The sequence below is a fragment of the Propithecus coquereli genome, unplaced genomic scaffold (assembly GCF_000956105.1).
Source record: "Propithecus coquereli isolate 6110/MARCELLA unplaced genomic scaffold, Pcoq_1.0 Scaffold222, whole genome shotgun sequence".
Classification (NCBI taxonomy): Eukaryota; Metazoa; Chordata; class Mammalia; order Primates; family Indriidae; genus Propithecus; species Propithecus coquereli.
Window position 1 is genome coordinate 3998129 of NW_012147412.1, and position 23137 is coordinate 4021265.

General features: G+C 46.1%; 1 protein-coding gene across 2 annotated transcripts; it reads right to left on the reverse strand.

The window, feature by feature from the left end:
- Positions 1 to 3291: 3291 nt before the first annotated feature.
- On the reverse strand, positions 3292 to 22251 carry SCN3B (sodium channel, voltage gated, type III beta subunit). 2 transcript variants are annotated; one of them, XM_012644897.1, is made up of 6 exons: positions 21410 to 21856; positions 14551 to 14714; positions 12037 to 12262; positions 8053 to 8191; positions 3838 to 3922; positions 3292 to 3500 (listed from the first exon to the last, which is right to left on the reverse strand). In XM_012644897.1, the coding sequence occupies exons 1-5, from the start codon at positions 21462 to 21464 to the stop codon at positions 3859 to 3861; spliced, it is 648 nt and encodes a 215-aa protein (XP_012500351.1). In that variant the 5' UTR covers positions 21465 to 21856; the 3' UTR covers positions 3292 to 3500; positions 3838 to 3858. The 2 variants fall into 2 exon arrangements, with proteins under 2 accessions (XP_012500351.1, XP_012500352.1); XM_012644898.1 differs by lacking the exon at positions 3292 to 3500 and adding an exon at positions 21879 to 22251 and having other exon boundaries at positions 3844 to 3922; positions 21410 to 21488.
- Between the last annotated feature and the right edge of the window lie 886 nt (positions 22252 to 23137).

A 23137-nucleotide genomic window follows, 5' to 3' on the forward strand; every position in this document is an offset into this window, starting at 1 on the left:
TAAGTAAGGCTTGGATGATGCTCTTTGTTAGACCTACAACCGCGGAGCACACTGAGAGTCTAGGCTTGACAGAGTGGGTGCTGAAGAATGTTTGCAGAACGAATGGATGATTGGATCGATGTGGACAAGTACTATTGAGATACGTTTGCGGTGACTAGATGAATTCACTGAGTTAGGGATTTTTTCATTTTCAAAATGAGATGAGAAGAAGGCTTCTTTTTGTTTTTTTGATTTTCCATTTCCATGTTAAAATGGGGAAAGGGAACCAAGATCTATTCTGAAATGTGTCTAGCTCTTGCTCCTCCTTCCTCCTGCAAAGATGCAGCGACATAGCCTTTGCCCTCCGACTTACATGAGGAGGACGCACAGATTCTGAGTTGGGGAGTATTTTCCTCTTTGATCCAGTACTGGGGGGAGTGGAGGAAGCTGCTGTCTCTTCTCTTAACCATCCACTGCTTTACACATTTCCCAGCATATTCCTGCTTTGAAAAATCCCTTTCCTAGGAATATTTCTAGTGTGACATCTGAGGAGAAACCAGAACTCCAAAGGAAGTCTGGACGTGTGCGTACTGGGGGATGGAGAAACTGAGGGATCGCACTGTCAGACAATAAAGGCTGGGGTCGGAACAGGCACTGACTGTCCACACAGGGGTCGGGGCTTTAACACAAGACTGAGCTGACGGTAAAGCTCAGCAAGGTGCTTTCAGGGCCAACTGAGTTGGGCAATCAAGTTCGTGGCTGTTGGGCCATAAGGGAAAATCAGACTGAGCCTCACTTGGCCTTCAGTGAATTGTGTTATCGAGGACCAGGCATGGGAAGGATCCAGCACCAAGACAACAGATGGGGTTTCTAAAGTGCTAATAGCCCTTGAGAACTGTTCTAAGCCCTTTAATAAGCAACAGCATGCCAGATAAAGCTTCCAGAGCCACACACGTCTAGTCTGGGTCTTTTGTAGGAATTAGGGAAGAAACAGGGAGGTGGGTGGAGATGTGACGTAGGCTGGTGATCACAGTACCTTGTAGATTTATAATCATGATCAAGTCTCCCAGGAAGGAGTTTAATTGCAATTCAGGAGAAATAATGATATATAAATCAACTGCAAAGAGAACCAAAATAGAATTGACTCTGAAAGCACATTTCTAGCATCTAGTGCCAGAGAAGCAGTGGCTGTGATTTGGGATGAGAGGAGATGGTGAACACTAGGACAAATAAGAAAGCCAAAGATTAAGTGGAAGTTAAAAAAATAACAAAGCAAGCGGCTATGGTCTAAGTGGAAAGAGAAATGGGATAGGAATCAGAAGATCTGGATTCTAGCTCTCTGCTTACCAGCTAGGTGACTTTAAGATTTAATAAAGCTACTGAACCTTAGCCTCAGTTTCTTCTTTTGTAACACTAGTATTAACAATATCTGCCTTGCAGGGCCAGTTGTAGAGAAGAAATAATTGAAAATGCTTTGTAAATCATATAGTTCTTTTTTTTTTTTTTTTGGAGAGTCTCACTCTGTCACCTAGATTAGAGTGCAGTGGCATCATGGTAGCTCACTGCAACCTGAAACTCCTGGGCTTAGATGATCCTCCTGCCTCAGCCACCCTAGTAGCTGGGACTATAGGTGCAGGCCACCACATCTGGCTAATTTTTCTGCTTTTTGTAGAGATGGGGTCTCTTGCTTAGGCTGGTCTCAAACTCCTGGCCTCAAACAATCCTCCCACCTCTGCCTCCCAAAGTGCTAGGATTGCAGGCGTGAGCTACTGCACCCAGCCAGTAAGCCACATAGTTCTAATGAAAGTGTCAAGAATGGTAAGAGTCGAGAAGTTAGAAAAAGGAAAGGAGTGGAGAAGATAACTTGGATAAATAAGTGATAAGTACTATTCAGCTTCATTAAAAACCATTCAGGAAACATTTGAGTTGGGTTTTTTAAAAAGAAAAGAAAAAAAAGATAAAGGCAATCATGACACTTGGTTACAAGTTAGATACATGGTCCACTGGAACCAAGAGGAAGTGGAGTGGAGCTGAGCAGCTTGCTATTACGATAAGCTGTGGCATCCACCAAGCCATGGGGCTGGGAGAACCTCGCCCTAAGTACAATTTTCCTAACTATAAAGTAAGAAAAATGGTCTATATTCTCTTCTCTATTTCAGAGGGATTGTGTGGGAAATTATCAATAAGACGACTCTTGAATTTATTGCAAATATTTTCTTCAAGAACATTGAATTCTTTATAATGTGTTAAGGGTCTCATTTCAAATACTTCCCTAGGGAAAGAAGAGATGAAAAACTGAGCTTGTCAGGTGAAGCCCAAAATCAATGGAATATGTTCTTTCCCTGCAAATCTCCCCAGATCTGAGGGACATTTCTTATTGAATCCCAGTCCCCATCTTCTTATATCCCATAAGGCATCTTTCTCCCTCTTATCACTGGGTGCTGAAGGATATCACACTTGGACCAGTCACTCAATTAAAATGAAACATGAGATAATGACTAAAATTTTTCCCACTTTCTCTGCTCTCTCAAAATCTAGGGTGGCGGGGGATGGAACTCTGAATGTTGCAGATTCATAGGTGAAGTATTCGGAAGCCACCTACCCATCCCTCCCCTATCACTTTGCTCATTTATTCATCATCCATCTCAGACCAAAAAGCATTTTTCTTAGTCTAAATATCATTCTCAGATGCAGTTGAGCCTCCTATTCAGTTGAGTCCTGTGTGAGTCTCTTGTAAAATGAGGAATAATACTGATCCACAGAGATTTTGAGAGGAAGAACTTCAGAATTTCAGTCCCCGTGCCCAGGTGGTGTGCTCCCCAGAGAGGGCACACATACATACAGTATAATAGGATAGGGACATGTATGACTTTTAAGAGCTGCTTAAATTACCATTGGTCCTTCCCAAGTCTTCTGTCCTTGGCTTCTTGGGAGGACCGAGTCCAACCCAGGCCTTGGAGACCAATTCTGGCTCTAGTATGTCAGTCATGCTCAAGGATCCATCACTGGAGAACCTAGAGACACATGCTTTGCTCTGATGCTCTGACCCAGTGGGCCACAAACTTGGAAAAACTGACTGCAAGGAATCCAAGTTCATGACATGATTTTGCTTTAACTTCGCTTCCTTCTATTAAGACATCCATTCTCTTGCAGCAGTGGAGAATGAGCCAGTACCAGCCAGTTAAGGACAGAGAGAGGTGCTACCTCCAGCACTTACAACAAAGTCATTTGAAGCACAGGGGAGAAACCCAGTTGCCTTCAGACTTCAAACAGAGCTAGGGCAAGGTGAGGTTGAATTCCTAGAGAAATGTTGGCTTCCTGGTTCTGGCAAAGTCTTACGGTGTGAAGAGGTCTGATGGAGCTAGTCAGTCAGATGTGAGAGCTCAGAGATGGGTAGATGTATGCATGAACAAATAGAAGGATGGGCACGCGAAGGGAAGAGATGGGGCCCGTGGGGTCCCCTCCTGACGCTGTTGACATCACCGAACCTGGGATAGCCAATCCCTCAGTGTTTAGGCCACCTACCAATGATAAAACAACTCACTGAGAATTTCCAGCCCAGCCCAAAGACTCTTTGGCCAAAGGAGGGAGTGGGAGAATTATTATGCCTTTGTCACAATGGGCAAGTTCAAGTTGCCCCAACATTCAGGCCAAAGCAATTCACCTTCTGAAGGGCTTCACATACAGAGTTTTGTGACTCAGGCATCAACTTAAAGACGTATCCTGAGGGTGGGAACCCTGGGCAGGGTAGAAATTGATCTAAGGGACCAAATTAAAAGTCACTTCAGTTGTGGGTGACATCACTTGTGCAACTTGCCATCCACACCCACCTTCCCCTCCCAAGTCCCTATTCATCACCTCCAGGCACACTGCTTCTTTCTATTCCTCCACCGGTACCGCAGAATTCTCCTTGTTCTCTGATGGGATGGCAAGGTAGTCAGACCTACGGAGGACACGGGCGGAAGAGAATCAGAGCTTCAGCTCCTGGTGGTGGGAACACAAGGCAGGGGAGGGAGCAGGGCACAGGAACAAGGATGTCTACAGAACAGCTCTGCATTTCCTTCGGGATGTGTTTCCCCAGAGAAAACCAGGGTGACCCTTGTAGAATAACATGCTTCCCCACATGTGCACATAAACACTTCTACCCACCTGTATGTCTTCTCACGTATCCACATTATCTCCAAGACTTAGATTAAAATGTTGCTTAAACCAATGGGTGTGAAATTACATTTTATAGTTGTTTTAATTTTCATTTCCCTGATTACTAGTGACGTTACGTTTCTTTTGTTGTGTTTACAGGCTGTTTGGGTTTCTGCTTCTGAAATCCGAGTGTTCGTTTTGCCAGTTTTTCTTCTGCAATATTTGTCTTTTGCTCATTGATTTTTTTTCTTTGGTCATTTCATGTCTTGAAAATATCTCCCAGTCTGTTGTTTGTCTATAAATTTTGTTTATGGATTCTTGTAATGAGCAACTGATTTTTGCATAAAATGTAATCAAATTTATTTTTTCTTTTTGAATTCTCTTTTGTATTTTGTTTGAGAAATCTTCTCTATTTCAAGGTAATAAAGATATTCTCCTATATTACCTTAATAGAATTTTCAAGTTTTACATTTTACTCTGTCTTTAAGTCCACTATTTTTGTTTAGTGTGAGAGTTGGAGAATCTAACTTTTTTTCCCATATGAATTAGGAATTTCCCTAGACTATGTTAGCCAATTCAGTCTTCCTTCAGTGACTGTAATGTTATCTCTGTCACATATCAGGTTTTCATACGTGCATTAACTTATTTGGGGACTTTCCATTTTGTTCTGTTTGTCCATTTTGTATACCTCTGTCAGTATCACAAACTCTTATTCTGATAGCTCACAAGAAATATTCATCTCTGATAAGACCAGTCCTACCAGCCACCTCTTCCAAACTTACTGTTCTTTCTTTGAATTGCTTTAGACCAGAGGTGAGCAAACTATGGCCCCAGAGCTAAAAATGGTTGTTTGGAAACAAACAAAACCAATGGACAGTATGTGTCAGAGACAATACGTGTCAGTATGGATCCTGCAGTACTTACTGTCTGACTCTCCCCTGGTGTAGACTATTTCGGCCCTTTCACCTTCCATGTGACTTTTAAGATCAGCTTACTAAGTTTCTTAAAAAATCCACTTTGCATTTTGATTGGAATTTCATTGAATTTGAAGATTAATTTGGGAGAGAATTGTTGACAGTAGTGAGGTGTTACTCTCCATCTATTTAAGTCTTAAGTCTTTTGGTAAAGTTTTGTAATTTTCTCCTTAAATGTCTTATACATTTTTGTCAGATTCGTTCCCAGGTAGTGGGAGAATATTTGTTGCTATTGTAATTTAAAATTTTTAAAAGATGTTTTAAATATTTACATGTATTCCTAAATTGGTGGATGGACTATAAGTGATTTTTATATTTTGATTTGTATCAACAACCTTGTGGAATATTCCTATCAGTTCTAACAGTTCGTTTATAGATTCCCTTGGATCTTCTATGTAAATAATTACAGTTGTGAATAATGATAACGTAGTCTCTTCCTTAGCAATTCTTATCCTTTTATTCTTTGTATTTACTTAGTATACTACCTAGGATCTCCTATACAGTATTGAATAGAAGCAGGGAGAGGTGCTATCTTTGACATGTTTCTATATTATTTATTCTATATTATTCTATATTATTTAGATATTTCTTCTAAACTTCCAACACACAGGTGATATTTGCTGTGGCTGTCTCAGTAGCTGCCATTTACCACTTTAAAGATGCTTAGTGTTTAGGTGCAGATTTATTTGTATTTATCCTGCTCAGGACATAGTGTGTTTCTTGAATCTCAAGAGTCATCCCTTCTTAAACAAGGTAAGCAGATGAAATTAGACATAAATAAATAAAAAGAGAAACTATCATCCCTTTCCTCAGCCACTCCCTCTCTGAATATTGTCTCTCCTCCATTCTCTGTGTTCTATTCTAATGGACCTTCTCATTTTGTTTCCTTCCTGTTTGTTATATTTCACCTTTTTCTATCTCTGTGCTTCATTCTGTACAACTTCCTAACCTTTGTCTCCTGGTTACTGGCATCTAATCTTCTGTCCAACCAATCTGTTGAGTTTTAAATTTTATTGACTATATTTTTCATTTCCAGAATTTCTTTTTTGGGTTCCTATTCAAATCTGCCCATTTTTCTGAGCAACTTACTCTATTCTTATGCTTTTGGGTTTTTTTTTTTATTATTATTTTAACTGTTTTAAACAAGCTCATTTTCTATACTTCCTCAGGCCCTCCTGATGTCTGAGCTCCTGTGATTTAATCCTGCCATTTGTTGCTCGTCTTGCTCGTGCTGGATTGTTCTCTGCTGTGTCTGTGGGTTTGGGATTGGATTGTGAAATCAGATCAACATTTACCTGGGGAAGCCTGTTAGGCCTTGGCTGCGAGCATGTCCCTTCAGTTTCCTTGGCTCCCGTAAGACACCCATGGTTATCACCGGCCAGGGGACTGATTTTTATTGAATTTCTCAGCTTAGAGATTCCTCGATCATGTGGGTAGCATACATTTAAATCCCAAACATTGTGAGATCAGGCTTGTGGTTACTAATCCTCAAGAATTTTTTATTTTTCTCCTTGGAGTCAGGCCAAGATGGATGTTTCCTTGGCTTTTCCCTGGGCTGGTGAGCTGATTATTTTCTGGTCTATCCTTTGTGTGAGTTGTGGCCCTCTCAGGATCCTGGGTCTGCAGAGAGTCTCTGCTACAACTTTGTTTCTTTTGGTATTTTTTGTTTTTGTGGGGGTGGGACAGACAGAGTCTCGCTCTGTTGCCCGGGCTAGTGTACAGTGGTGTCATTGTGCTCACTGCAACTTCAAACTCCTGGCCTCAAGCAATCCTCCTGCCTCAGCCTCCCGAGTAGCTGGGACTACAGGTGCGCACCCTGACACCCAGCTGATTTTTTTGTGTTTCTATTTTTAGTTGCCTGGCTAATTTTTTCTATTTTTAGTAGAGACTGGATCTCATTCTTGCTCAGGCTGGTCTCGAACTCCTGACCTCAAGCAATCCTCCTGTCTTGGCCTCCCAGAGTGCTAGGATTACAGGCATGAGCCACCACAGCTGGGCCAACTTTGTTTCTTATGCAGGCCCAACTGTAGGCTCTTTCTGTCCAAGAGGAATTACAACCTCCCTCAGCATAACACTTTTTTCTATCCTCATGTCTGGTCAGTTATAATTTTTTACTTCCCTGAGACCATCATACGTATCATGTAAAATGATGCTTTTTAAAAATTTTATTAAACATTTCTAAGTGGATTTCTAAGGCTAGGCTTTTTAGGTTATTTCTTCAGCAATGTTGCTACAAATCTGTGGGGTTTTTTTTCTCTTTTTCCTCTCCCCAAATAACAGGCCAGCATGGTCTCTTGTAGGCCCTTTACTCTTACAGACCCCATCACATGTGGTCATGCTGGAGTGACTAGGGTCTCGGAGAAAATGGCCGAAGTACAGGCTGGACATTAGAGAATTAGAGGCCTCACTCTGGGTAATCAAACACTGCCAGCTTCTGGGGGAAAGAACGTGCTGCCTGGAGCTCCTTAGCTAATAATGGGCAGTGCCCAGGTGGCTTGAGGAACTCCATGGTGTAGAGCAAACAGCTGAATGTGATAGAAAGAGCATGGACGTTAGGAATGGAGAGGCCTGGGTTCAAATCCCAGCTTCTCCTCTCACTGTGTATGTGCCTCAGCAAACCATAATGAGCCTGCTTTGGCATTTATAAAATGGTTATCATAATGCTAGTTTCATGGGGTTGTGGTGGCAACCGAAGATGTTTGCCTTAGTGGTTAAGTGTGCAGGCCAAGAATCAGCAGACCTGACTTCAAAGCTCATTTTATGTGTTACAGTGGCCTTAGGCAAACTCTCACACTCAATGTCTTCATCTGTAAAATGGGTATAAGAAGGGTGTCTACCTCATAGGTCGCTATGAGGAAGAAGGTGGGGGATATATGTACATTGCTTAGCACCTCACCTGCCAGGGCAAGTATGCTGAAGGCGCTAGCTATTGTTACTACTCTGGCATTTGGGGACTTACGCATTTTCTTGGGCTGCCTCTTCCGCCTTTGAGACCTTTCGGTAGCAATATATCATCTCGATGAGCAGCCACAAGGTGAGGAAGACCAGAAGGATGTACATCATGATTTCTGAGACCACGGAGGTGAAGTCCTCTCCGGCTGGAAGGAAGAGACTGAGGCTCAGAATATGTGTCCGACAAACTCATGGCTGTCACTGGGGTCATAGAAGTATGAGGCCTATTTTTGAGTATGGCTAAAATAAGCACTGAGTCTGAAGAAACTCAAGAGGTCAGAGGAATTCCACATCCTCTGACTCTCCTGTCCGTAGCTTTCTCCCTGACTTTCATCAGCTCCTCTGGAGCAGGGCTGAGGGAGAGGGACGGGTGGACAAAGACATAAGAGAGTAGCAGAAGGAATCCTGGACTCAGAGCTAAATACAGAGAGTTCGGCCCCAATTTTGCTATTTACTGGTGTGTAAATAGTCATTTCCCTTACTTGAGACTCAGTTTCTTAATTTGTGAAGTGAGGATCATAACTGACACCAGTCAGGGTTGTTGTGAATATGCATTACCCGTTGTATTTAAGAACATCTTGTCAGATTTGAAAGTCTACACAGGCGTCAGGAACATGCCTTATTGTAACCACTCATGTCCTCTGAGCAGGTGGTGGCGTGTGCTATCCCTAGGGATTGGGACTGGAAAATTCGAGCAGTGTCAAAACAGCCCACCCAGTGATACAAGCTCGTTCTTTACAAGTCTGGATTAGAAGCAAGGACCTTCCAGGTCATCCCAAACCCAAACAGAAATAAGTATTGAGGATCCAGTGTACTAACCAGGCTCTCCTCAGAGTTCTACTTCTGAAACTCAGATTGGATCCTGCCACTTCCCTGCTTCACATCCCTCAGTGTTCCACGCTGCCCTTAGGATGCAGCCTGGACTCTGCTCACATGACACGCAAGGCCCTTCCCAAGCCGGCCCTTCTCAGCGCATCCCCATTTGGTTGGCCAGAAACACTTCTCATACACACTGTGCTAGTTTTGAATCTGTGGACACGACTTCCTTTTCCCTCCTCCTGGATTGTACCTCCCACCCCACTGCTACTTCTGTCCTAATCGCCCATCCTGCATTTCAGTCTCCCAGTTCTTCTAGACTCCACCGGGTCCCCTGTTTGTGAAACCGTCCTCAGCTCCTCATGCAGCATTATTCACGCCCTCTCCACGCACTTTCTTCATCCATCCAAGGACTTCTCAGGTTGTACTGCGAAGTGTTTATCTCTTTTCTGCTGACTGTGTGCTTATTGAGAACATAGTTATTGATATTTCTGAATTATCGGCCTGCTGTCTCATCTTGGAATATTTGAAGTGCTCAATAAGTATGTGTTGAATGAGTGAATATAAATAAGTATTGATCTTTGTTTCATGACCAACAAAAATGACCATTAAAACATGTGACATGCCAGATGTCCTGATATATACACACACACACACACACACACACACATGCACACACTCCCTGCTAGTGGGAAGAAGACTGCAGCCCCCTCCCCGCTTGCCAGCTCCTACCAGCAAGTTAGATTCATGGTCCACAGTTAACCATAGCACCCAAGTCATCCCCAAGGCCTTGCTTGTTAGAAGTACACCATAGCCAGCCATGACCTTCAGCTAGCACATAAGAATACCACCATATACCTCAAATGCCTTCTCAAGGGCTAAAGACTGCCTGATGCACTAATTGTGACATGTTTGGCACAAAGCATGCTGTCTCTTTCTGAATGCGGTAGCCCAGAAGTAGTAACACAGGAAGATATCCTCAGTATTTTTAGTCATTGCTAGGTGAAGAGGCCTCAGGTTTCTGTCGTGGGGCCAAGAAGTGACAGCCTAAGTCAGGACAAATCCAACTTAAACAAAGAGAACCAGGGGGACTCCCTGGGATCATGGGAATGGAGATGGGGTGAGGGGTGTCACAGTGGAGTGTGCAGCTCTGAGCATATGAGGGCAGTGAGTATCTGGTGGGAAGGACCGCCAAGGGGTCACAGAGGCAAGAAAAAAGAAAAGAAAAAGTAGCAGGGCCTGGGGATGGTGATGGGGGGAAGGAGGCAGTGGAACCAGAGCCAGCCTGATAGGCAAAAGCGCTGGGTTCCAGTTCTGCTTCTGGTGCTATTTTGCTTCCTGTCCCTGAACAAGGTTCTCGCTCTTGCAGAGCTCTGTTCCCCGAGCCGCATAATGAGGGGCACCTGAGCTGCACCCGCCCATCACCTGGGGAGCCATTTCAACTTACGCACGCAAGACCTCACCCAAACCTACTGAACTCACACCTGCAAGGGGGGTACGGAAGTGTCAGCATTTGGAGAAAGCCAATTTGTGTGATTCTGATGCCTGCTGTTTGTTCAGAAGCCCTGGATTAAAAAATATCCAAGCATCCTCCCAGACCAACCATCTGCGAAGCACAGTGGTTCTGATAACAAACTTGTTTTTCCTTCCCTTTTTACCGGAGGCTTGCTCTGGTGCCTGGCAGGTGGACTAGCTCAGCTTTGCCACTTTCCACCAGCTGCGCACGAGGGTCCCTGGAGGCAAAAGCCTGAGAGAGCCAAAGGTAGAGACAGGCACCTTGCTAGGGTCTGGCTGGCACCAGCCGGCAGTTCCCAATGGTGACCAGTAGAGGGCTCAGGTTCCCGCCCCCCAGGGAGGAGAGGTGTGTAAACAGAGGATAATGGAACCTGAACAGGAGGGTACCTTAGAGAGCTTCCCGTCCAACCCCTTCATTTTACACAAGAGGATAAGAGCAGACAGGCTCAGAGAAGGGAAGTGACTTATCAGGTCTTGATTCAGGTGGCCGGAGAGTCCTTCTGCACTTTCAGAATTGACCTACCTTCCATTGCAATTCTATCGTCTGACCCGTTACGTCTCTTTCTCCTTCGTTTACTCTCAAGACTGAACAATCTTTGCTTCATTATTTTTATCACGATGACATGATACAAAAATAAGTAAACTTGTGGCCTGGAGGTTGGGATTCCTGGATCCTTCTTCTAGGAAGAGCCCTATCTTTGGCTTGATCTCTTCTTTCATGCCCCACACTGTGGCCTGTTCACTAGCCTGCATCTCAGGGCCGTGATAATGCTACGAACACGCTGGAAATAGACTGTCTGAGAAGGGCTATAACGTCACCCTCAGGATTCTGAACTCAGATTGCAACAGAAATATTTGAGTTTGGTTGCTGGAAGGACTTCTCACTCACTAATAAGGAAATAGCTGTAGGAGTCTGAAGATTTTAAACTACAGATTAGAAAGCTATCAACTTATCCTCTTCCCTCAGCTAAGAATGAATTTATGTAGTGAGAGGTGCCACAGATAGGGAAGGGGTTGCATGTGTAATTATTTTGGAGAAAGGCAAAAGACAAAAAGATTCCCAAACTTTGGTTTAGAGAGTGGTTCTCAAAGTGTGGTCCCCCGCAGCAACCACGTGGCCCAGCAATTTGTTAGACAGTGCAAACACTCAGGCCTGCCTACGGTATCAGAAGATCTGGGTTTTAAAGCCCTGCAGGAGTTTTTGAGGCTTGCCGAAGTTTGAAAACCACTGGATTAGAGACATGGATTATTTACAGACAGGAAGTGAGATGACTTCTAGATAACCTCATGAGATATCTCAGAGCCCACTGAATCAGGGGTTCAACGCCGGCCAGAGAAGAAAGAGTAGCTGAATCGGTAGCTTTAGGCCTCGTGGAGGCCATCCTCTTTCTCTAAGGGACCGGGAAGAGGTCATTCTACTGTCATCTCCAAGACTCTCTGCTATGAGGAAAGGCATAGGGAGGCAAGATGGTTGGGCGGTTTGTAGGAAGCTGGCTGCCAAAGGAAGATGGGTCAACAGTGACATTTTCAGATGTCACCACTCCAAATACGTGAGTTTTTGTGCTCTCCAAGGGTCTCACTTGTGTGACAATCTGCTACTCCCCCTCACCCCCGCCCCCAAAAAGCAGGATGCCCTAGAGACCCTGTGTCTCAGCCTCACCCTCCTCGGTGACCCGGAGTGGGATCAGCCGTGTCGTCTTCACAAAAGGCCGATGTGCCTCAAACTCAAACTCCCGGGACACATTGCAGGTGTAGAGGCCGGAGTCATTCAGAGTGACGTTGAGCACAGTGATGGACACATCCTGTAGGTCCTTGCTCCCGTTCCACTGCAGGCGACCCTGGAAGGGGCTCTCCACCTCCTGGTGGCCATTCCGATACTCATAGATCTGCAGGTAGAGGAGCAGAAGAGGGTAGGCCAGGAGAGGACAGAGGGTAGGAGAGCCGAGATGGGGGCAGGGCAGAGAAAAGGAGCAGAATTGTGCATGGGCAGGGAAGAGGAGGGACGTGTTCCTGGGAAAGCCAGAATTTGGGGGTGGGGCATGGAGAAAAGGCACAGAGTCTCTAGGCAGCAAGGGGTAAGCAAGAGCTTGGCAGAGAAAAAGGGGTGGAAAGAGGCAGAACAGAGGAGGTGAGAGTAGCATATGGAAGACCAGGAGAAGGAATTGAGAGAGAGAAAGGATGGGAAGGAGACAGAAGGAGAGGACAGAGAGAGGGCAGGGTGTGTCATGGGGCCGCCGGTGAGAGAACAAGGTGCAGAGACCAAGAGAGGCAGTTTCGTTAGTAATGAGGACACCTGAGAGCCCTGGTCTCTCCAAGCTGGCACTTATCAGGGGCCCACGGGGCAATCTGGGCCAGCCACCGGAGGGGACCCGGAACACCGAAGCATGGCAGACGAACACAGAGCCTGAGAGGTGCATGCCAGGTTTTTTGCTTTGGGCTGAATTATAACTGAAATCTGGTCTCTTACATTTCTTTTCTCAAACCCTTCTGCCATCTGACACGACACACCTTTCTTTCTCTGCAGCTGTGCTGTGCATTCTAGTTTCCACTAGCTGCATGTGGCCACTTAAATTCAAAGTCAAATTCCTAGAAATTAAATAAAATGTAAAATTTAGTTCCTCAGTCTCACTAGCCACATTTCAAGTGTTTGTAGCCACATGTGGCTAGTGGCTACTGTATTGGACAGCACAGGTAGAGAACATTCTAGCAACACGAACATTTCTATTGGATGGCATTGCTCTGGACTTCCACCATTGTTGTTCTAGTTCCTTTTCCTCTTTCAGAGCCACCTTCTCCTCACTTTGGGCAGGCCCGGAAGCAGTGTAGGCAGCGGGCACATGGCCAGGCCTGAGGCCCACAGGGTCTTTGCATCTGGCCAAGACATGCAGCCTCCTGCAAGCTGGGGACTGGCCCTGGGTGCAGCTTTGCTGACGTGTTGCTGTCGAGCCTGAGCCAGACTGGGGAGTCTCTACTGCTCCCAGTCTTGGCACCTGACTGGAGCAAATCTACATCCCAATGGCACATGGAACCTAGATTAGAAAGGAGTTCAGCTTTTGGAAAGCTAGAAAGAAGAGCAAGCAAAACTCAAGGTCATCCGGCTGTTGTCTCCATTAACAAATCTTTGGGGAGGAGAAACTTGCCCCCAGGAAGGCAAGGGGTGCAGTAAGAATACCTGTGTATTCAACTGTCTTGTGTCTGCTGTCAGACCACCTGGCTCACATCTAAGCTTTCTTACTACCTTCTTTGAGCCTCAGTTTCCTCGTTTCTGTATACATATCTTTTCTCTAGCAAACACTTAGTACGGTGCTTACTATGTTCCAGGAACTATTTTAAATGCATTAAAAACTGTAGCTCATGTATCCTGGTAAAAACTATGGTTTATATCCTTGTTTTAAAAATGGGGACCTGAGGTACAGAAAGGTTGAGTAACCTGTCCAAGGACACAGCTAATAAGTGTGGAGTGAAGAATCAAACCCAGGCAACCTGGCTCTGGAGTCAGTGGATGTGTAAATGATTGTCATCTCCAAGGTGGTGTTCAGAATGTATAATGAGCACTTCACCTACCAGTGGTGAATCCCCTAGTTTCTAGATCACGGGGAGCTCTGGGGGTTCCTGGTGGGAAGGACGGTGGTGGGGCCACTTGCGAGATTTGGCGAAGCAAGTATCCGCTATAGAACAATCTAAATAGTGTACCCACTGATGTGGCTGTTCTGGGGCGTAACAGTCAAATACCAGCCTGGGTCATCCCTGTTCTTGTTTCACTGGGATTGTGAAAGTTAAAGAAGTTAACCTGCGTTATTTTGTATAATAATGCTTCCTATTATTTCAGAAAGCATCATTATATGAATTTAATCTATCTAGGGAGATGGCGCATAAGATTAAATGAAAACACCTGCCTGACAGGGTATCTATCACATAGCAGGCTTTAAATAAAGTTTATCTCTTTCTCCTCCTTTCCCTGCTTGCAACCAAGGGTGCTTGCACTTGGCCAAATGCCCTTCCTTGCACAGAAGCTGGGCTGAACTAAAACTGCCAGTTATCTGCTGAGGTGCTGTCAGTGCTTGGAAGAGAAAGAGCCAGTGTTTGCTAGCTTGGCATCCCCGGGGCTGTAAGGAGGCAGGCACACAACCACAGAGGCCAGCAAAGAGAGGCCAGAGTCAGCAGGCAGACATACAAGGAAATCTTTACCGCCCTCGGGCCTGTAGAACCATTCTACCACCGTGGTGGCCTCCACCTCCTCCCTCTTCATGCAGGAGATGCAGCGCAGCTTCATGGGGTTGCCCTGCACGGCCTCCGTCTCCGAGGGCACTTCCACACACACGGGGAAGCAGACACTGACTGGAGAGAGCACCGATGACAGGGAGGGAACAGCAGGTGGTAGGGAGGGGGCGACAGCAGAGAGGCATTGGAGACAAGGAGGGAGGGCGGAGAGACAGAGAAGGAAGAATCATGAGACAAACTTGAAAACAGCCGTGTGCATGTGTCTACATCTCCCCTGTGCATCCTGAGTGTACATGCTCAGAACAGGTACAGAGTGAGATGGAGGAGACATGGATGATCTAGACACTGACCGAGAGCCTTCTCCTGGAAGCAGTGGAGATGCAGCACAGTATGTACTTGAGCCCTGCCCTCTAAGCCCTCTAAGTCCCAGTAGGAGACGGGCACGCATGCATCCACCCATCAAGCATCCATCTCCCCCGCCACACACACACTCCTGTCATTCAACCACCATTCACTGGAATCCACTCTATGCCAGGTCTGACGCTAGAGATACAAAGATGAATAAAATACCACACCCCAAAGGCATGTATAATCTAGTAAAGAACACATACTCCTAACTGTGATTACACCAGACCGCAGCAAGTGACACACTAGTGATGTGCTATCTTCCCAGAGGAAGGGCAGTTAGTTACTACTGGTTAGGCTACGGAGAAAGGAAGAGAAGGATGGTGAGACATGAGCTTAGCGAAGTAGGTGGGGCCCATGCTATGAAGACCTCTGTGCACCCTTTCCAGTATGAAGTATCAAATGTTTTAAAGCCAGGAAGAGATGGAATCCTATCTGCATTGTATGAAACTGTAGGTAATTCTGCCTCATGGTGGAGGATGGAGCAGCAGTGAGGAAAGTGGTGAGCAGACCACAAGGCTGGAGCAATGCTCTACGCAGAGGAGTAGACAGAGGCAGAGCTGAAACCTGAAAAGAGATCAGACTGTGGGACACCTGGCTTGTCACACGAAGGTTTGTACTTATACTTCCTGCCCTCCAGAAACGCAAAGCCCATTGTAAAAAGGAAACTTTCTGATCAAAAATTCAGGATAAGTCAAAAGCAAGACAAGGCTGCCAACAAAACAAGTGCAAATGTGGGCTGTGTTAACAGATGTAGGGTGTGCAGAAGGAAGGAGGAGCAGTTCCTCTGCACTGTTCAGAACAAATCTGGACTATTATGATCAGTGCAAAATGTCACATTTCACAAAAGGAAGCTGTTCAGTGAGGGCTGCCCAGAGGCAAGCAAGAGAGTGAAGGGTCTGGCCACAAAGTCTGGCGAGGACCAAATGGGAGGACTTGGGGTGTTTAGCTTGGACCCAGGACATACCTATCTTCAACTCTTTGAAGGCTGGCAGGTGGAAGAGAAATTGGATTCTGCCCAACTCCAGAAGATATAAGAAAAAAATAAGTTTAGTACAATAAAAAAAAAAAAAAAGAAGAATTGTCTGGTGTTGAAGCTGTTCACAAATGCAAAAAACTATTTGGTAAGAGAGTTTACACCTCATTGTTTGCAAGATTCAAAAGTAAGGTGACCACCAAGGATTCTTCTATCAGGACTTCCAATGTCCCTTCTGATGCTGCCTTCTCATGAATTAATAATAAAAACAAAACCCCTAAAAAGAAAAATGAAATGATATACATTGACATTTAAAAACTAGTAAATGATGAGCCTGTTCTTTTCTAAAAGCAGAGGAAAGCTTTATTTAAGCATAAAAGAACAGTGATATAAACTAATTTTGAGTCAAAAAATTAAATATTGTGTTTCATGGATGTAGAAAGGAACAAATTTCATTTTTAAACATGGAGCTTAAAAACTAGTGGCACTATACTTTAAAGTTTAAAAAAATCAAGGAAAAATAAATGTAACTGATTTTTAAACTCTCAAGCAAGCTTGGCCAATCTTATGTGGCACTCTGCAAGAGGGCCTGCTGCTTCTGCGGGTAGAGCAGCACTTTTTTGGAGAGAGAGTCCACATCGAGGGAGAACTGATCAGAAACATCTTCAGCTTGTAATAAGTTTGAAGTTTTGATTATAGACCTGATATTTTTTTTTTTAAAAAAATGCGATGTGCAAAAGTTTGTGAGTTTTGTGCCTTAGGGCACATTCATATGTAATGATAAGTGATAAAGGTAAGTTAGTTCAATGTTGACGACCTCAGAAGCAGATTAGGAAAAATTCCAAGGAACGCACAGTTACAATTACAGAGGCAGGAAGAAGATGGAATTTGGCAATGAAAGACCTGAGTTTGATCTACTATTTAAACTGTCTGAGACTCAGTATATTCATCAACAAAACGCTGAAAATAATATCTATCTAGTAGGTTTGTCATGAGAGTTCTATGGATTAATGTACATGAACATGCTTTGTACAAATGTCACTTATTCATGTTATTTTCTTCTTCATTTATTTGTTTATTTATTTGGCAAATATACTGAGTGTCTACTGTGTGCCGGACATCGTTCTAGGTACTGAGAATACAACAGGAAAAAAAAATAGCACAATCACTACCCTCACGGAGCCTACATCCAGTGGGGAGATTAGGAAAACGAGCAATATTATAAAAAGTGCTATGAGAAAAAATAAAACAGAGTAGAGGAGACAGAGCTTGCACTGGGTCATTCGAGCCAGTCTCCCTGAGAAGGTAACACTGAACAGACACCAGAGGAAAGAAATGAGCATATAAACTGTAAGAATATCTGTGTGAAGTCATGCCAAACAGAGGATATAGCGACTTGAGGGGCCAAGGCACCCACAAGAGTGTGTTTGTCATGTTCAAGAGACAGCAAAGAGCACACTGTGGAAAGTACGGTAAACAAAGTGAGAGTAGAAGGGTGTGAAGTAGAAGAGCCAGGCAGGGCCAGATCGCGGTGGGTCTCGTCAGCCGTGGTTAGAACCTTGGCTTTTGCGTAGAGTGACGTGTGAGCAGGGAAGGGTTCTGAGTGGACGAATGATGGAATCTGCTTTGTGCAAGATCACATGATCTGATGCAGGGTTGAAAAGAAACTGAAGAGGTGACGGGGACGAGGGTGAAAGCAGAGAGGACAGTTAAGAGGCTGGTACAGTTGGCAGTGGAACTAGTGGGGTTCGAAAGGGAATAATTTGCCGGATGAACATCCTCGAACAGGTGAGCAGTGATGTGCTCTACTGACCAGGTACATGGGGTGGCAGAGGTGGAGCACAGCCAGTTCATGCATAGTTAGAGGAGAGGCCAAACGTCTGCAGTCAGGATGGTGAATGTGGTAGGACATCATGTGGAGCAGCCCTTCTCTTTTCCAAGCTGCTCCTGAGGTGACAATAATTCAAGGAATTATCATAGAGCAAGCCCCAGTGCTTCCCGTCTCCTGGCCAAAGCCCGGTTTCCAGGCATGAGAACTCTGCTCGTGCAGTCCTGGAGAGCACACTGCAGAATGGCCACAGGGTCCTCCCCACTCTGTTTGCTTGCCTTTCATGTTGTGACTTGCTGCTCCCTCTTTCAAGAGCTGAAGTCTGTTTCCCCACCCCTTGCGTCTCTAGCACGTCACTGCCTTTCTTTCTGTGAAACTCTCTAGGTATCCAAGAAAGGGTTGTGCATGTGGCAGGAGCTCAACTCACATTGCTGACTGTAAATGATAAACTCCGGGAATAATATTGCCCAAATCATTTGGCCTTTGGTCTTCTCTTCGATTTCCATAATAATAACGAAGAAACGTATGAGAAGGAAGAATATGATGTAATAATGATGATTAAATTTAACTAAGGAGTAGCATCAATCTATCATGAGGTGGATAGTAATGTGTATTGAACCAACTCCTCCAATATCCCCAAATATTTCTTTTTTCTAGACATTGCCAAATGGCCCCTCCTGAGCTTGCTCTAGAATGCTTTCCTTTGCACTGAGATAATGAAGGCTTTGATTAGAATTTAAATAATTTCCAAAAGGAGGTAATAAATGAAGTTATTTTTAGATGTTAACACCCTGAAATGACTCAGGCTATCAGATTAGCCAGTCACCTAGCAAGGCCTTGAAGGAATGGGATGCAGGGAGGGCTACTAGGGGAAGTAGCAAAAACATCCTCCAACATAGCGGGCAGCTGGGAGGGGAGACCTGGAGAGGAAGAGCAAAGAGGGCACTCAGATCTAAAGGATGGCACTAGGACAGGTGATGGCATGGGGGAAGGTGGGAGGGTGGCTCAGAAGAGAGATGGAAGGACAGGTGCCTTCCTGGCAATTGTGCATGGCGGCATGTGTCCACAAGAGGTGCTAGAAGGAGCACTGGAAAATAGAAATCAGAAGATAAGGATTCTCCAGCAAATCCTTTCCCTTCCCTGAGCTCATTTTCTCATCTCTAAACTGGGAATAACACTCTTTCCCCTGACTACCCCATAGGATTGATATGGGGACCAAAAAAAAAGCAAGGGATTGAAAATTGCTTTGTAAACCGTAAAGCACCAGGCAAATGCAGCTTTTAAAAAATATATTATTATGTACTTCAATAAAGGGAATAAGAGAACTTTTTTCAATACATGCAGAAAGTAAATAGAAAAGACTCTTTTCATATTGGGCATGGTGTAAAAAAATCAACTTGGGGAGGGGGAATGCATCTAAGTTAAGTACTTTCCAATATTGGAATTACATACAAATAAAATGAAATTGCATTTGTGAAGTGAGGCTCTTTTTCTTACATGTAACAACCAGGCATCCTGCACCACATGTCTTTCCCTTCCTCAGCTTTTCAGTTTGGTGAGACAATGTTCAGATCACAAAGAAGCTGAGAACAAGTAAGAATGTGTATTCATCTGAAAAAGTTTTTTTGGGGGGGTTGGGGGGTAAAGGTCAGGGGGATGGACACTCTGACAATTCTAGCAATATTCTGTAAATATTTCCATACCATTTTAGTGGTGGAGCTGTAGGGTATGTTAGATCTCATTTGTGCCAGCTCCCAAACTTTATATATCAGGAAGCAGATAGTACTTTAAGGTCGTTTACACAGTAGGCTAGTTGTGGAGCCAAGACCCTAATGCAGGCTGTGCATGTCCTAGTCAAAAGATTCTTGGACTATAGCATGCTCTCTCCATCAACTGGAATTCAGGCAGGGACCCTAAAAACTTAGATTAGGGTTTAGGAAGAAAGCCTCTGTAGAATCTCACCCAAACCTTTTCCTATAATTTCAGTTTATCCATACTCTTTTATCCAGACTAACCTCTCCTAAGCCTTGTGTCCCTAGCCTTAGCCTTCCCTGAGAAAATCTCAGCCTTAATCTACAAGGCAGGTGAGATCATTGGCAGCCTATTATATCTGCTTCATCTCCAGGTCTGGTCTACTCTACTGGGGATGGCTGGCAGTAAGTCTGCCCTTGGGGCTGGCATTATTGTCTCTCTTCGAACTTCCCAGACTGTCTCATTGGGCATTTTGTCCAACAGGAAGCTTGGTTCTGCCTCTGGTCACATGCAAAATCCAGAAAATGCTAGCAGCTAGAGTTAGTCCTGGAGGCTTGACAAAGTGATGCTAAGGCATAGAGGCAATTCCCATCAGCATGTCTGCTACTGCACAGGCAGAATGAGTTTCATGCCAACCATGAGAGCACAAACCCACATGCCTACTTTCAGTAAGTCAGGTGGGGATAATTGTGTCCAATTATCCTGTTTATTGATGATAGCATGGAGGAAGGTAGCTAAGATTATGTAAAGCCATATATCAACTGAAGAGCACCTATATTGATCTGAGGATCTAATCATAGACACCAAGGCAGAGATGCCCAGAACCAGACACACATACACACACACACACACACACACGCACACACACACGCGCGCGCACACACACACACACACACACACACACTACTACGCTCTCACCAATCCATTCAATGTCTATAATAACGTGCTCAGACACACGCTAGTGCATGCATTCACACACTGAGACATACATTTACACACAGTAAAACACTGTGTCCAGTACTTGTTCAGGCATTATCACGTAGACTCTTAACTCCCCTTACACACATTCAGGCACCCCACTCCAAGACCATCTCTGACACTCTCCTGACTGTTGCAAGTGTAACACTCCCTTATTTGGAGGGGGAAGGTCACCTCAGTCTCTCACAGCTGACAAGCAAGAGTCTATTCATCTTTGAAGGCAAAAACCCAGCTCCCCAAACACCAAAGCATCATAGTTCCACATGTCCATGTAAAAAAAAACAAAGAAAGATGCAGTTTACCGTTGCCTACGTATCTAAGGCATAGCAGCAAATGGCTGAAGCCTGTTTTTCCCCCATTCCTTATGAAAATTAAGTAGATGATCAACAACTAAAGTATTTTCACTTTCAAAATTCATCCATCAAGCTTTCATTATTATCATTATTTTTTTTTAAGATAGAAAAATAAATCTGAAGACCCAGCAAGCTTTCCAGGAGTATTGACTCTTCATTAAGAAACGAAATGTAACTGCAAATAAGACCTTTTTTTTTTTTTTATAGTGAACGTGACTACATTTCCTTTCAGCAAAGGGGAAGGAAAAAAAAATACTTTGGAATTATCAGGAACCTGGAGGAATGGTGGTAGAATCACCAAAGGAGGCCGGGGAATAAAGCAGCAGGGCAGTGGGGAGGCGCCTTTCAACCTCAGAATCCCAGCTCTCATGGAATCCCTGCGGATCTCCATGTCTGGCAGACAAGCACGGAGGAAAGCCAACCAGAGCTCCTTCTTGTCACCAGCGACATCGATAAGTGTTATTATGGTTAGCATTATTACTGTTATCTGCCTCTCGCATGCCAGGGTGCTGGTACTTACCCCAGTAGATGAGCACTAGAGAAGCCAGGCGAAACAATCTGTTGAAGGCAGGCATCTTCTCCAGCTGTTGGCTCCCGAGCTAAACAGAGAGATTCCCTCAGTCAAGGACTGCGCCCTCTCAGATTCTTTCGAGGAAACCCTTTGGGACGAACTGCCCCAAGGGGGCGACTTTCTGACTGAAAGAAGGACCAAGCTCCCGTGCCTGGGGAGGCTCTGCGGGCTTTTGGAGCCGGGCGGGGGTTTCTGCTCGAAGCTTCCCGAGCGGACCGCCCCAATTCGGGGGAGCCAGCCGCAGCTCCGCGCGCTCTCCCCGGAGCCGGTTGCGGGGATCCGGCTCAGCACCAAGGACAGTAGCTTCCCCGCCCACCCCGGAACTTCAAATTCCACTTGCTCCCGGCCTTTCTCGTTTGCGCCCGGGGGAAGCTCCGCTCCGGCGGTCCTAGGAGGCTGGGCTGTCCAGGGGGTCCACGTCGATTCTCCTCTCGGCTCCCCTAGGAACAGCTACGCTCCGACTAGGATCCGCCGAGACCGAGCGCCGGCTGCATCCGCCCTGGCCGGCGTCTCCAGCTGGGCGTGTCCTCACACCCGAGGCCACCTGGGCCGCCCGTCTGGGCTACAGACTTCGTTCCACGTCGGTCTCGTCCACACCCGCCCTCGGCTCCCGGGGGAGGTCCCGAGGGGCGGGGAGGAGGCAGAAGCCCCCGTTTGGCTGGCGACCTCAGAGGTGGGGGGTGGGTAGAGAGGGTGAGTCCCTCGCGGAGCTCGCCCCCGATGGTGCGGAGCCCCGACCCCGGGTGGCGGGCGATCAGCCGCCCCTCTCCAGGCCCCCCGGCTTGCGTGCTCTGTCAGCCTTGACATGCGCAGGCGGCTCTCCGCCCCCGCCGCCACCACAGACCCTCCCCTACAGCGCGCTCCCCACCCACTAGCAGGCGTGCCCCTCCCGGGGCGGAGCGCGGCGCGAGCGGGGGCGGAGCCGGGCCGCGCGAACCCCTCTGGCTCCGGAGACTCCCCGGCTCGCGGGCTCGCTCGCCCCGGCCAGGGCTCCCTCTCCTGCACCCCCGAGCGCCGGCGCGCACCCTCCAGGCGAACGCACTCCTGTTCCCGCGCAGACACGCTCGCTCCAGCTCCGGGAAGGGGGAGGCGGAGTCCCTTTCAGGCGATGATGTCATCTCCAATGTACAGTACACGGCTCCCGGCTCTGCTCGCCCGACCCCGTCCCCTCCAGCTCTCCCTGTCCGGCCTTTGTCTAGCCGCGACGACTCGGTTCCGGACGGCGAACGCAGCAGGATAAGCCCCGCTGAGGGCAAGCGGGGTGTGAGCGAGGCGCACCTGTTTCCATGTTCACCTCATCACCGGGGAGGTGATCCAAAACGTCGGCGAGAGTGGTGGTGGCGACCGGGAGAAGGCTCCTCCTCTGCCCTTCCCCAGGTTCTTCGCAGTCCTCCCTTTTGCTTAACGTTTTTTTTTTTCCCCTAAGCAGATAGCTTTGCTCGGTGTCTTCCAACTATGAGCCACTCCTTCGTCCTAGCAGCTGAGTGCCTCCGCCCCATCTCTGGGAGGGAAACCTGAACCTTTACATGCAGTTATAAACTCAAATTGACATAACAGGTTGGGAATGCCTGGAACTGAAGTGAAAGGAAGGTTCATCCAGCCCCCATCTTATCCTCTGCTGCTCTCTTTCCAAAAGAGGAAGCTTAACACTGATGTTCCAAAAGGGAGCGGCAGAGT